This window comes from Stigmatopora nigra, chromosome 16, assembly GCF_051989575.1.
Source record: "Stigmatopora nigra isolate UIUO_SnigA chromosome 16, RoL_Snig_1.1, whole genome shotgun sequence".
In the NCBI taxonomy this organism is placed as follows: domain Eukaryota; kingdom Metazoa; phylum Chordata; class Actinopteri; order Syngnathiformes; family Syngnathidae; genus Stigmatopora; species Stigmatopora nigra.
This window is the reverse complement of record NC_135523.1, coordinates 8,859,622-8,873,821: the sequence shown is the minus strand read 5'-3', so window position 1 is coordinate 8,873,821 and position 14,200 is coordinate 8,859,622. Positions and strand designations below refer to the sequence as shown.

Genomic DNA, 14,200 nt, shown 5'->3' with positions numbered 1-14,200 from the left:
GTGGCAACAAGCCATTGTTCCGTTTCTATTCCAGGGCGGGTTCTATGTTTGCATCCCGGAAATATAGTGTAGTCCGTCACCAACACAGCTGAACTTCGAATACATTGTGCCTTTCACACTTCGATATGGGTAAATATTATCCTACTGTCACTCGCAAATTGTGAAATTTTTTTGTTCATTTGACTCAGCGTGCTCCACCTTTGTATACCCATACTAACTTTCATTTTCCTCCACGGCACAGTAGAGTCAAGTCGATTATTCAAAGATCAACTTGATTTATTGTCATAATAGTTTGCCTGCAAAATTGCGATGCACGTTAAAAACAAAAAGCACCACCTCATGATATTATCATTGTACTCAACAATAAATGCTATGGACCAGTCTCCAACGCGCAGTTTACAGTCTAAATGGATTTGTTTTATTTTTCTCTGACTATTCACTTTATTTTTCTCATCCATACAGTCACTCATCTTCTCTTATCTGTTTCGCAGTTATATCTGCTTTATTTTTTCAGTGGCTTTGAATTTGCTTTCCTCACATAGATAAATCCCTTCTGTGATTATCTAATAATGCTCTTTCCTTATTATCAAAAATGGAACAGATTTGTTTTTTTTTTTGTTTTTTTTGAAGAGTGATGTGTGCCCAAAAATTAAAATACAGACAATGTAATTTTGAGAAAAGCTCTGAGTGCGACCTACATCCAAACATGTGTCTCTGCTCTGTACATAGTCTAACGTAAATGTTCAATGACTTAGAACACTTTTATTACATTTACAAATCTAACTGTTTTCATTCAGGAACGAGAGGTCGACAGGTGGATCGGTGCAGTGTCTGCAGTGATGCGGACTCTGCACCGGTCCGTCGTGGTGCAAAAGGAGCTGGGCCAAAAGGTGAGGCCAAGGTGATACAATTTGTGATAGTGATAGTGTAAATGCATATACTAGTACTGCATAGTACAGTAACTAACTGCAGTTAGATTCTAGCAACAGACCTAATTAGTCTTGTAGTGTGTGTTGTGTTTATGTTGTTTTAGAAATAAATTAGTTATTTTTTTTATTTTTGTGTAGCTGGAGGTCTTAGCTTCTGTTCAAAGTTATAATTTGATAGCGAAGTAGATGTGTGCAATATGTGAAACTTTGCAATACAAGTACAGAAATTTCTGGACTGTCGGGTGCATCCAACTATAAACCACAATTCCAAAATTTCACAAAATTAAAGAAATATCGATTTCTCGGACACACTGCATGCGTCCATACTTTGGAAATTCTTATCTACTTTTTTTGGCAGTTTCAATGAGCCTGCATACAAATAATAATGTGGGTTGAGTACATATAAGCAAACATGAGCATATGACAGCATTGCAAAACAGCAACCTCTAATAAGTAAACACACCACCATATTAAAATTAATTCCTTCATTGATTCATTTTCTGAACCGCTTTATTCTCAAGGGTTTCGGGGGTTGCTGGAACCTACCCCGGGCTTGAGGCAGGGGACACCCTGAATCGGTTTTCAGCCGATCACAGGGCACAAGGAAACAGACAATCATTCAAAAAACACAGGGACAATTTAGAGTCTACCATGCATGTCTTTTGGAATGCTGGAGGAAACCTGAGTACCGGCTTGCCAATGATTCAGGGTTTCTAACGCCTGTGGCTTTAAGTCAGCTGGGCTAGGTTCCATCAAACCCGTGACCCATGTGAGGATAAGTGGTTCAGAAAATGAAAAAATGTATTTTCATTTTAGTACTTTTTCCCAAACTCGTGTACTTATCACATTTATGAATGTTCAAATTCTCAACCCTCAATTAATTCTCTTTATTTATATATCTTCCAAACATAGTAAAACATAAGATGCTTTTTGCGTAATGAAGGGATTATTGTAACTAATGTGTACTTTCCTGCTGTGAAGACAATAATCATGATCCTACTCCATGGTTCCAAGCAGTCTTGGGTGATTACAGAATAAAACATTCATCTTTTATATGGCACATCCTCGAATGGGTTGTGGGGGTTGCTGGAGCCTAACCAAGCTGACACCCTAGGCGGGTCGCCAATCAGCCATAGGGCACACAGAGAGACAAATGACCATTTGCATTCACAATCATAGCGCCACTAGTGGCTCTTGAAAAGTAAAATAGAGTTTTGACATACCATTATTATGTGAATGGACAGACAAGACCAGAGGACATCTCTGTGGATTTGCACGAATTCATTTTCCTTGAAACCAACTAATAACAATTAGACTGGTTACCCCCTGAGTAATCTTAGGTTTTGCGCAATGCATTTGCTCTGACATATTACATCACTATTTTAAAAGTTTGGACTTGTATATCCCAATTTGATTTCTTCATCAGGATTTTCCTGGCTCTTGGCCATTAAGATCTCAAGCCTTCTTGGCCAAAGAAGGGCAATGAAGTAGGGCAGGTTAAGGCATGCCACGGTCTGAAGAATTCGTCAAAATGCCATAGCTTTGAGTAACTCAAGCTTTTACAAGAATTAATGTACATCAGTAAGAAAAATAGAGTTTAGAAAATTAAAAACCAGCACTGGCAGTCAATATTTGACAATAAAACAACCATAATCAATGCACCATTTTTTCTTGCTTGCTCCTCTGTTTCTTCAATTTGGGTTGGTCAGTTTTCTACTTCAAACTAGAGCCCAGTCAGACAGCATGTGGCAATATCATATTAAAAAATAATAATAAATAGCTATGGATTAATACAGTATTATAGCTGATACTGCTTTGGGAATGTAGTTTTGAAATGTATTTTTTTAAACTGTAGCATACATTAAAACATTTAACTGTGGAATTCCCAGTATGTAGTAGTCCCAGAAAACCATCATAGTGATGAACCCACTTGTCCAATAAGTGATGGTAGGACAGAATTATCAGAATTTGTTGCAGTATTAGTCCAGTGTCATAAGGTTTTAGCATACCACAGTTTCCTTCCACCCTCTCTGCTTGACAGCTTCCTTTCCTCCCTAGAAACCAAAAGCCAAGGTCAAGACGAAAGCGTGTCTTCTTCTGTCTATTAGGTAGTCCCTGGCCACTAAGGCAGATATGCTTTAAGAATGTTCCCTCCCCTTTATTCTGACTGACAGTCTCAAGGTCAACACCTGTGGTCTTTTTATTTATTTGCTGGTTCTTTAATATTTCCTAAATTCTATCTTTGCCCCCAGTTTTCTTTGTTTTTCTGTATTTGTCTGGAAACAGAAGTTGGCTACCATGCGAGAACTGCAGGAGCCATGGTTTCTTGGCAAAAATGCATCTCTTTAATTCCGAGTTTCCCAAACCCTGAGCAATGGTCAGGTGTGCCGTGGGAAATTAGCTGCCAACAAGTCATACATTGTAATATTCAGAGAAAAAATGGTAATATTAACATTGGACGATGATGAACAATAAGTCCATATTGTATTATTACAAGACTCAAATTGTAATATTACAAGACGGTGGGTCATCTTTTACTTAATTTTTAATGCAACGGGAACCAGAGGTTATTCGGGTTCACTGGCATCAACTTTCAGCGATAAAAGGTCGTTTTGAAAAAAATGATATTGAAATAATTGTCTGTGTCTTTCTTTTATTCCGTTGATAAAATTTGATAAAATGAATTTCTATTATAAATATAGGGGACTTTTTTTAATTAGAACATTTTCAGACGGTGGTGTGCCTTGAGATTTTTTAAATGAAAAGTGTGCGGCGACTCAAAAATGTTGGGGAAACACAGTTTTAATCGGTCATTTTGTTATTCCATTTTTCTCATAAGTAGACTCGTTAGTTCATTGTGGAAGCTGTGAGGCTTCTGTGTGCTATTATTGCCTGGACTCTGCCTTGCCTCATTTAGCTTGCAGCAATGTTGCTCTGTGTTCTCTGCTAGATTGGATATTGTCGTTGTTTTCAGTAAGATGTGCCATTCAGCCTTGAGTCTTAAGGCTCATCTTTTGTTTGAACAGCATGTACACGGGGAGAAACAACTCTTATCTGACCTGAATCAAAATAATCTAAATGGACTTTAAAAGGCTTTATCACATCCCTGCTATGGAAGAAAGACCTATGATTTGTTTTTCTGTCCTGTTTAACAATCCCTGAACATTTTCACTTAACCTTGTCACCTGCAAAGGAAGGTGTTGTGTGCCTGGATTGATTGGTTGTTTGGCATACAAACAAGACAAACGTCATGTAAATAGGCCACATGTAGACGTGCATTTCGTGGTAGCAAGCTTCCAATTTTTGCACAGAACTAACTCAGTGTGATTTGAGTATACAAATTACTACACTCCTACACAGTGAGTGACTTTTGACTATTACACAACAACAATGGATTTCTCTCTGGCCACAGTATAAGCCCTATAAATTCAAATGCTTAATTTTTATAGGCACTCTAGCATTGACTGAGACGTCTCCTCGTTATGTATCTGCCAAGTCCTGCTAGTCTGAAAGGAAACTGTCAATAGCAATCCCAGCTATTGATATGGCAGTGGGGCGGAGATGTAACTCGGGCCTCCAACTCTGCGCTATCCCTCGGATCCCAATACATCATAATTACATTAATATTGACAGACCCTTGACAATAGTCACATTACTATTGATAGCTGGCTGTCAATACAGTGTTTCCCCAAATAAAACATATTCATTCATAACTTGTAAACTGTTCAATAAAACGCTTTGAAAACGATATTGGACCCGTCTGAGGTTACTCCTCCTGGGAGTGCTACTGTGCAGGGGATTTTCAGAACCTGGCTGTCTATAGGTGTGTGTCTGTGTGTTTTCTAGTGGGGGTGGGGATGGGTATATTGGTTGCTCCTCTATATGTGTTTGTGTGTAGTTGAGGATTGATAGATTAACTCAGTGCTGTATTAGCAATCCACATAGATCAAGACTTCTACTCTTGACATTCTTACAGTAAACAGTCGGCACTCAGTTATGGCATATAATCTCCATGTGCCATATTTTCATACCAATAGGACGGACTTTCTGTTTTTTGCCCATAGATAAGAGGCGCTGGCATGACACTCTGCTACCGTATGTTATGCTACTGTATGTTATACTTGTGTATGTTTTGCTAGCGTATGTTATGTATGATTTATTTTTTTCCGGATGAAAACACCTTTAAAATTAAGTTCAACAAATAGAGGCTGCTTGTTGGTTATTACCTCCGTTGAGGCTACTTTTAAAAAAAATCCTAACCCCTCTTCCGTTACAGACGCAGTCACTAAACATGGCAGCTTCTCAACTTCAACTGAATGAATTTTTCACACCTGCTTACTTTAACACAAATTCACAGTTTTTTCCCGCATTGATATGCTTATTCTAACTTTCTTGGCAAGCAAATCTTCCATCCATTGAAACATTATGAATACGGCGACGGGAGCCAGCCTTTACCACGCATTACATTTAGATATTTTTTTCGTCTCCCCACCTCTGAGCCTTAGAAAATGACCATCATCTTCCTCTTTTTATGTCATAACTGCCATATTTACTCTACTGCAATTTCAAAAGCCTCATGACAAATCCTGTTCAGTGAGACACAAAAGCCACTGTCGAAAAAGGATCTCACTCTTGCTTACTCTGTCACTCTATTGCTCTGTCTCTCCTTGTGTTAGTTAGTTGCCCACTTCCAAAGCATTTCAGTTGAGGAAAGGCCAGATGAAACTGGGGAACTGAGAGCTGTTTGTGGCATAAAATAGCCTAGACGTCACAATGGTGCCATCCATTATGGAGTTGACTCCGGGGAGAGGAAGATTGTTCCACATTTGGCAGATGTTTACGGTGTACTAGAGACTGTGCCGTTAGCCTAATCCCTCGTGATGTGATTTGTATACACACTCCTATCTCCAGAGGGTGCAGGCACCATGCGCCTAGAGCTTCTCTATGTGTGTTACGTGGATTGTGTGTGTTTATACACTGGAGGAAGACCAAGACCAACCCTCCCTGTTCCCCTTGGGTGGCAAATCTCAAAAGTTGCATTAAGGATGGGTTTTATATGTGAAAAGCGATTTCTCTCTGTATGTATGAGGAGAAAATAGCCCTCCACACAAGATGCCCTTCACCTTAAGGGCTCCATCCTGCTCATACCTGACTCTGGTGCTTACGGTAATTATTAGGAAAGCAGAAGATTTTACATTTTTGGACCAAATCGTTTGCATTCATTGCCAATGCGGAAGGATTGCCTAAATGTTCGCTTCATAGCAAGAAGTTGTTAAATTTTCCACTATAACTCTGTCAACATTTTGGGTTGCCGACCCCAGGACTAGACACTTCATATTTTATATTAAGTATTAACTTATGAAATAAAGACAACAATATTTTGTGTTTTGTGTTATACCAGGAACAGAAGAGGAGAGCATCCAAGGAGGAGGATCTCTCAGAGAAACCGCATTAGACCCAGTGATTCCAGTCTTGCGTATCAGCCAGCTTGATGCTCTCGAGCTTGACTCAGCTCTGGAGCAGTTGTTATGGACTCAGTTCTCCCATTGCTTCCAGAATTTTCGGCCAGGGCTTCTCACCCCTGTGGAGCCTGAACTGAAGGCTTTGCTCCAACTGCTCCTGTGGAGGTTCACTCTGTATTCTGATAGTACCACAGTTGGCCAGTCTTTGCTGAGCCTACGCTACGGCAACACCTTGTCCTCATTTAACCGCTACGAGCCTTTGTCCTACAGACAGAAGTTGTCTCTAGTTCTACTAAGAGTAGGTCCTCGTTGGATTCAAGAGCGATCCCACAACATCCAAATTGGTTTAACGTCAGGTGCCCCAGTTTCTGAAGCATTCCAAAAGACCCTGTGTAAACTTATGTCTATAATTTCTGGTGTTTCCCGTCTCACAAGCCTCGTCAACTTTCTTGTGTTTCTCAGAAAAGGTCATCACCCAATTCTGGCCGAAAGGATCGTTGGAGCCAAAGCAGTTTATAGCAAACTAAATGTGACCAGGGACATTACATATCAGTACATGAATCGTGAGTTACTCTGGCACGGTTTTGCAGAGTTTCTCATTTTCCTTTTGCCACTTATTAACACAGGGAAGTTGAAGGCTTCCATATATTCAACTGTGTTTGGGTGGGACAGTAGTAAAGTGGACATTGCACAGGATAGCAAGGGGGCATGGAGGCTGTGCATGCTCTGTGGTGATTGGCCCACCTTGCCTCACACAGTTGGCTGTCAACATGTTTTTTGCTACTACTGTATTAAAAGTCATAGTATTGCAAGTAATTGCATCAACTGCCCAAAATGTGGGGCAGAGGGAAGACAATTGGAACCTGTCAAAATGGAGGGGTTTGACATAGTCCAACCTTAAAGTTCCACTACCACACGTTTCAAAGAATGCTCCCCACCCCATCATAAATCATAACTATTAAACTCGTAGAATTAACAAAATATATCATATATAACTGTTTGCCTCTTCATAGTTGAAAACAATGCCTTAATTGAAGTTAATGATTCTGGCAGGGGGTGTTTGACTCAAAGAAAAATAGTAGTAGTCAAGACTTGTAATTTGACTAAACTTTTGAACCAAATATGATGCCACTGTGTGTAGCACTTTTGTCAATGAGCTTTGAGAACTTATTTCTCTTGCCATTCCCATCAGTGTGTGGTGGCTAAATAAACGTGTCTTCATCTCGAGTAGGCTGTTTACCTTTGTTCCAGTTGTTTCAAGCTTTGACATAATTCATCAGACAGTAGATATGGGCCCGTGTAGCTCAATGGCTATTCCTGTTGCCCTTACCTCTGTTGTGAAGGTTGTCTTATATCTGCCCTCCTTGAATGCTGCATTCATTTTCCTATCTCATTTTGATGAGAAATGTCATTTTTTATCAAAACCACAGGGAATCAAGAAGTGATGAACTATTAAATGTTTTCAGCTTCTTGGACCAACTTTGAAAACTATTTCCAGAGCTGGCAACCTCCGTCGACGCCATTTCAAGAGTATCCTTGTCCCATTTCCAGAGTTTTTCTTGAGTGGCTGGGATTCATGTAAAATCGATCTAAAATGTAAAAAAAGAATAATAGTAACCTTGGACAATTTAAATCAAACTGCTATAAGTTTTTTTTACATCAATTCCAACATTTTGGGGGATTTCCAGAATTTAGGGCGGTTGTCCGGAATCCCGGAGTTTGCGTTGCTTACTTATACTGTGAAAATTCCGGAGAAGTTGGCAGCTTTGTACTTCAGAAATTATAGAAATGATTAAACTCCTTTATTTTCCAGGAAATGTTTTGGTTGCCAATATCTGTGAAATGGGAATTTTTTGCAAATTAATGTATACTAGTTCTGCTTTTGAATTCAAGTATGTTTTTTTTCCATTTCCTGTTAATGAGAGGAATGTAAAATTTCTCAATTTTATGAATTCAAAACTATATTTGACTTAACCTTTTTATGATGTCTGCATTTTTTTCCGAGGATTCATTTATGGTCCATGTTTAATGTATTTGCACATGTACTGAAACTTCTCTCTCTGGCTTCATTTTGGATAGAACTATTTGTCTTTGAAGCACTCGGAAGACCACCGAGAACCACACAGTGCATATATTTATTAGATAATGTGGTGATTTATTCTCTAAAATGTCGTGATGTGTATGCATGTGCAAGTTTGATGAAATGGGAATATTTGTTCTGATGAAAAATGCAGAAAGTCAGCTGAATAAATAATGGGATGAATTTCTGATGCTTCTCATCATGGCCAAATTAGCATTTGTTGTGTGCTTTGTGCCTAAATTGTATTTCAACATCATTAAAATTGATTTAGGGTCTTCTCTTGGGTGTTTATTCAGTTAAGTGGTGAAGGGATATGAGTGAAAGTTTTAACAATCATCACACTTCTCTCTAGACAGGCCTGGTCGTTCTAACTCCCATTATCCATTTTCACAGCACCTCAACATCCTCGAGATCAAGGGGGCAGCCGGGGGCTTGGATTGACTCACACACTTGACAGCTAGCCTCTCTTCTCCCTTGGCCTTTCTCTCTCTTGCTTGCCTTTCCATCTCTTCCTCGCTCATAATCTCCAGGGCCGTTGCCCCCATAAGACTGTCGTAAACTGTACCAAAACCCTGGCAGTCGTCTTCTTCCTCGCAGGCGAATTACTCTCTAATCCCTGTAATGAGTCCAAAGATGCTTATTTATGCTGGAGTTAACCTCCACCAGTGAGCCCAGCCTCAGGCGAAACGCACCCCAGCTGAGTGAAGACTTTCCTGGTTGGCGAGAAGAGTAAGAGTTGTTGTTTGTCGGGGGTACTAGTACCTCCCACTGCTCCTTTCCTCCACCGCCTCCTTCCCATTTTTCTCTGATCACTAGCGTTTAATTATTGATAGCTAAAACCATCAACTTGGATTTAAATGATCATAATCCTAGAATAGGAAGTTATCTCATATTAGGATGGTCTAATTGGAGCTCAATTGTATTATACCGTAGGTGTCTGTCATGTAGTATTCTTTTTTTCTCCCTTTTTACTGCAGTTAACTTTACTTGCGCTGTTGTGGTGTGGGGTAAAATGCTACAATTATTGTAAATATTCTACAGTTTTAAATAGAGTTGAGTCTCGTTTGGTTTTTATCTGATACCAGTTTCTACTGTGTGTTGTTAAAAAAATAAACAAGGCACGCGTAAAAACAAATTATATTTCCAAGACCACATTAAATTAAATATTACTTAATTCATTTTCTATACTGCCTTTCTTCAAAAAGTTAATGGATGGGCCAGGATGGGGCATGAATATTACAGGGTGGCCCGGCGGCTTGAGTGGTCAGTGCGTTGGCCTCACATATCTAGGGTTATGGGTTCAATCCATGTCCTTTCACCTGTGTGGTGTTTGCATGTTCTCCCCAGGTCTGCATGGGTTTTCTCCGGGTTCACTGTTTTCCTCCCACATTCCGAAAACATGCATGGTAGGCTGGTTGGACAATCTAAATTGCCCCTAGGTATGAGTGTGACCATGAATGAATGGTTGGTTGTCTCCTCATGTCCTGTGATTAACTGTCCATCAATTGAGGGTCTACCCGTCCTCATGCCCAACTTCAGATGGGATATGCTCCACCACCCCTCACGACCCATGTGAGGATAAAGCGGTTCAGAAAATGAATCAATGAATACATAGTATTCTACACATCTTATCAAAGTTCCCTGGGAAAGATAAAGATGAAGTATATTAAAAGTCATTTAATTGAGAGCATGGATTGAATTAGACATGTTGGAAAAGGGCTAAGGATTTGGGTAGGTAGAGAAGGCCGCGTTAAGCTCATCTGTCTTTGGATCCTTTCCAATTCACATGCTTGTGGGGAAGCAAAGGAGTAAAGAAGCCTCCATTCCCCACGGCTATGCAAAGCAATCTGCACATTCACACGGAGCCATTTAGGGAGCAAATTGGCCATGTGCCCCCACTTACGAAGGGTTTTAAGAGAAAGGGAATTAAAGGGCATTGAATGCCTAACTAGATCTCCTTTGATGAACCTCTTTATCGGCATGTACCTCATCTCCATTTCTTCAATGAGAGCCATTGATTTACCCGATGACTGTATTTTCCGGAATATAAATTACAGTTTTGTTTTTTTTTATAAATAATTTGCCAGGGGTTGTGACTTTCATGGTGACTCATGTTTGAAATTATTCACGGGATATGATATGATGCTACCTGTTATTTTTGTGACATGACTGACTTCAAGAGTTCAAGTTTTGTGTTCAATGCTTCAATCTCAGATCGGTCCTCACTTTGTGGCGTTTATATGTTCTCCTTGGTACCCATTCTAGAACAGAACAAAGCTACTCTCTGCCATAGGTGGCGCGAACAATAGCTACAAAATAAAGACAGATAGCCTCTGTCCAACATTTCTTCCCTTTCCTCACTTCCACTCGTTGCTTTCAAAAAAAGTAGGTAAACACAACTTCAACATGAGAACCCAATTCGTTGCAATGTCTTGGACACTGACTGAGCCCCGAAATAGTGTGACTTGTACTCAGGCACAGTAGTTTTTGAAGACAGAAAATAATCTTTCTTCAGAAACAGGCATTTTGAATACATTAGAAGTTAGTTTGTTCTTTATATTAAATGTAAACTATGCACAACAATTATTCCAATAAAAATTAAAACCTCTGATTCAAATCGTACTCTGAACTTCAGATAGTTTTTCTTATCTAGTTTTTTGTCTAAAATGTCAATATGAGTATTATATCGCTCATATTTCACCTGCTCTATAAAAGAAAAGCCATAAATAAAATGCCAAAACGTTCCTCCGAGGTAGTTAAATCCTAGGTGTGCTCGAGAGTTCATGGATTGGAGAGTTCTCTGCACACCTGCCGGGCTTTAGATACCACCGGGCCCAATTATTGTAGTCTTCCTCCTCCTCTTAAGCGCCTCTTCAGTCAAACAGGTCAGGGGGACAATCAATCACACCCAAAATAAGGAAGTCATTTCCTCAGCTTCCATGCTGTGGTTGCTTTTCTCACCTTTATATTTATAAAAAAATATATATGTATTTATAAATAATGTATATATATTTATATATATATATATATATATATATATATATATATATATATATATATATATATATATATATATATATATATATATATATATATATATATATATATATATATATATATATATATATATATATATATATATATATATATATATAATATTATATTATATTATATTATATTATATATGGTATAAAAAGAGAGAGAGACAGAAACAGAGTTTAGCACAATGTCCCTGGGGCTTTTAAGAAATAAGATAATACTCTCAATGTACTGGTCTCCTCACATTGAAATCAAGTTTCAAACGATAGAAACCAACATTTCTGTTATTGCGCAAATTAGGGCAGCAGTAGTAAGGGGGTAGAATGAACAACCAGAGGGCATCATAGGGATCATACACAGGTGCACTGCCATTTGCCCTAGGTCACATCTGTTTGTATTTTAGAGCCAGCTTCAAAACATTTGAGTGAAGGAACCCATTTCGTACCATAAAAAAACAGACGGCACGCCACACGATCAGGCAAAGAGGTCACAAAAGTATTAATACAGAAATAATATTGATATCCCTCGGTTTACCTACATTTCGACAAACTTGTAGTCTGAAAATGAAATACTACACAGCTCATAGAATGCCATAACTTAACATACATAACATCGACAACGGTTAGCGAAACACAGCTGTACCACAGGGCCCTGATTCATGATCAGTGTTTTAGGACCATCTAAGTACCTAGCCTCCAGGTTTTTGGAGCAACTAAATGAATAATATTCTGCATGCATGCATCCAGATGTCCCAGTGAATTTCCTGTGACTTAAGGCACCAGCTGAGCTCTTTGAAACTCCTAATAACTTCTGCAAATATGATTTAACCTCTATTTGTTCAGGAATGTGGTGTACGGCTTAAAATTCTTTTTGCCCTCGAAGAAATAAAATAAGACATGTCTGGTTTATGCGCCAGCCTACCTGTTTGAATGATACTACTGCAACATGGGAACAGGTATACCAACTTTAAACTGTGTGTGCGTGTTCATATTTTTTCATATGCGCGGATTTTAACATGAAAGTGGGAGTTTCATAGTCTAAATTTGCAATTTGAGTTAATTTTTTAGTAAATTACTCAGTAAATATAAATACAATACAGTACAGCACTTTAAAACAGGTGTATGGTAAATAAGGGCAATTTTCAAAAAGCTAAAACACCTCAACCTGGATTTACAGGAAACAATGAGATATACTATGTGTAGTTGTCATGGATACGGGTGTGACTATCTCACGACCCTGGTGATGTGTCAACCTGCATGCACCTGCTCTTTCAAACCTCAGCATAGATTACTTTATAGTAGAGTACTCAATCAGTTATTTTAGGTTCTGAAGCCCACCTGAATATGACAATACCATTGAATATGTTAGCTGTTTTCATAATACCTTCTTTACGAAGAAATTTACTTTGTATTGGCTGATCTACACCATTTTTTGAGTTGAAGGTGAATGAAGATGGAGGCAGGGGAAACAGCAGATGTGTCCTTTGAACAGCAGTTGTTAAACAGGAATGTCCATCCTTTCTATGTATTTCAGCTACACAGTGTACGTATACTTACTTTCTATTTCAGTTATACAGAATACACTCACAGGCTACTGCCCAATTGGTCTTTGGTGCTCCTTTTTAAACAAGAAATCTCAAGGATGCGATTCAATGCATTGAGGCATGTAGATATGGTCAACACCAGGGGTGCTTGAAATTCTTGAAAATGCTTGGATTTTAACGTTGTGTTTTCAAGGTTTGAAGAATGCTTTATTGTTTCGTAAAATGCATGTAAATGGTTGGAAGTGTTACGCCCATGACATTTCTCACCTCTCCGTATAAAAATATAAATTAGTTAACTCCTTCAATCCTCCTTAAATTAGTTTGCTACGTCACCGCAACACACTAACTCTGAAGCTCCTCTTCAGTTGAGTGACTGAATTTACAGCTACAGGCCACATCATTGGCCACAAGAGGACAGTGCGTTATAGTCCGTGCCTGAGTGATTTGACGTCGAATCATGTGTACAATATATAAATAAAGCAGCATTTAAATCCAAACGTGCATTTGCTGTGATGTTTTTTTTTACCTCATGTTTTCATCACCTTTTAATTCACAACCTGCTGGGAGTTCGTCCTGCTCGCCACTAGGACTCGGCCTACTTTGTGTGACTCTCGATCGACTCCCTTACCCAGTCTTGATGCACCGTGTGAGTGTGTTGGTGTAAAATGAGGCAATTATTTAAGTAGAAACGAAAAAATAATTTGAAACCAGAAAGTACTTGTAGAAGATTGGCTCCTGCCTGAAATATGCCTCTCTGCCCACACACGGAACGGATGTCAAATAAGTGAATATTTTATATTGTATAATTGTAAAACCATGTGCGGAATGGAAAATACAGCGTATATTTAAACGTGTTTGATGTGCGCAAGCGCATGTTCTGTGTGCATGAGACTGTGTCAAGAATTATTTTCTGTTTAAAATGTTACTTTCTGTGCTTGTTTTGCCCTTCTCCCTTTTCTTCAAACATGTTTTTTCCTCCCGTGTCAGGTCAGGAAAGATAAGGGTGGACTCCAGCGAGCCTATTTGCTATTGTCCCAAGCATCTACGCATTTTATTTGTTTGTTTGTTTTCGTTGTTTTGTTGCACAGAAACCTATCTTTGCACACTTAGAAAATTTTGGAAGATGTTTACCTACTTGTAACAAGAA

General features: G+C 38.9%; 1 protein-coding gene across 2 annotated transcripts; it reads left to right on the top strand.

Annotated features, from left to right (window-relative positions):
* Window positions 1-31: 31 nt before the first annotated feature.
* Window positions 32-8,681, top strand: pex2 (peroxisomal biogenesis factor 2). Of its 2 annotated transcripts, XM_077735609.1 has the most exons (3): window positions 32-129; window positions 798-890; window positions 6,331-8,681. In XM_077735609.1, the coding sequence occupies exons 1-3, from the start codon at window positions 126-128 to the stop codon at window positions 7,290-7,292; spliced, it is 1,059 nt and encodes a 352-aa protein (XP_077591735.1). In that variant the 5' UTR covers window positions 32-125; the 3' UTR covers window positions 7,293-8,681. The 2 variants fall into 2 exon arrangements, with proteins under 2 accessions (XP_077591735.1, XP_077591736.1); XM_077735610.1 differs by lacking the exon at window positions 798-890 and having other exon boundaries at window positions 38-129.
* The last annotated feature ends 5,519 nt before the right edge of the window (window positions 8,682-14,200 follow it).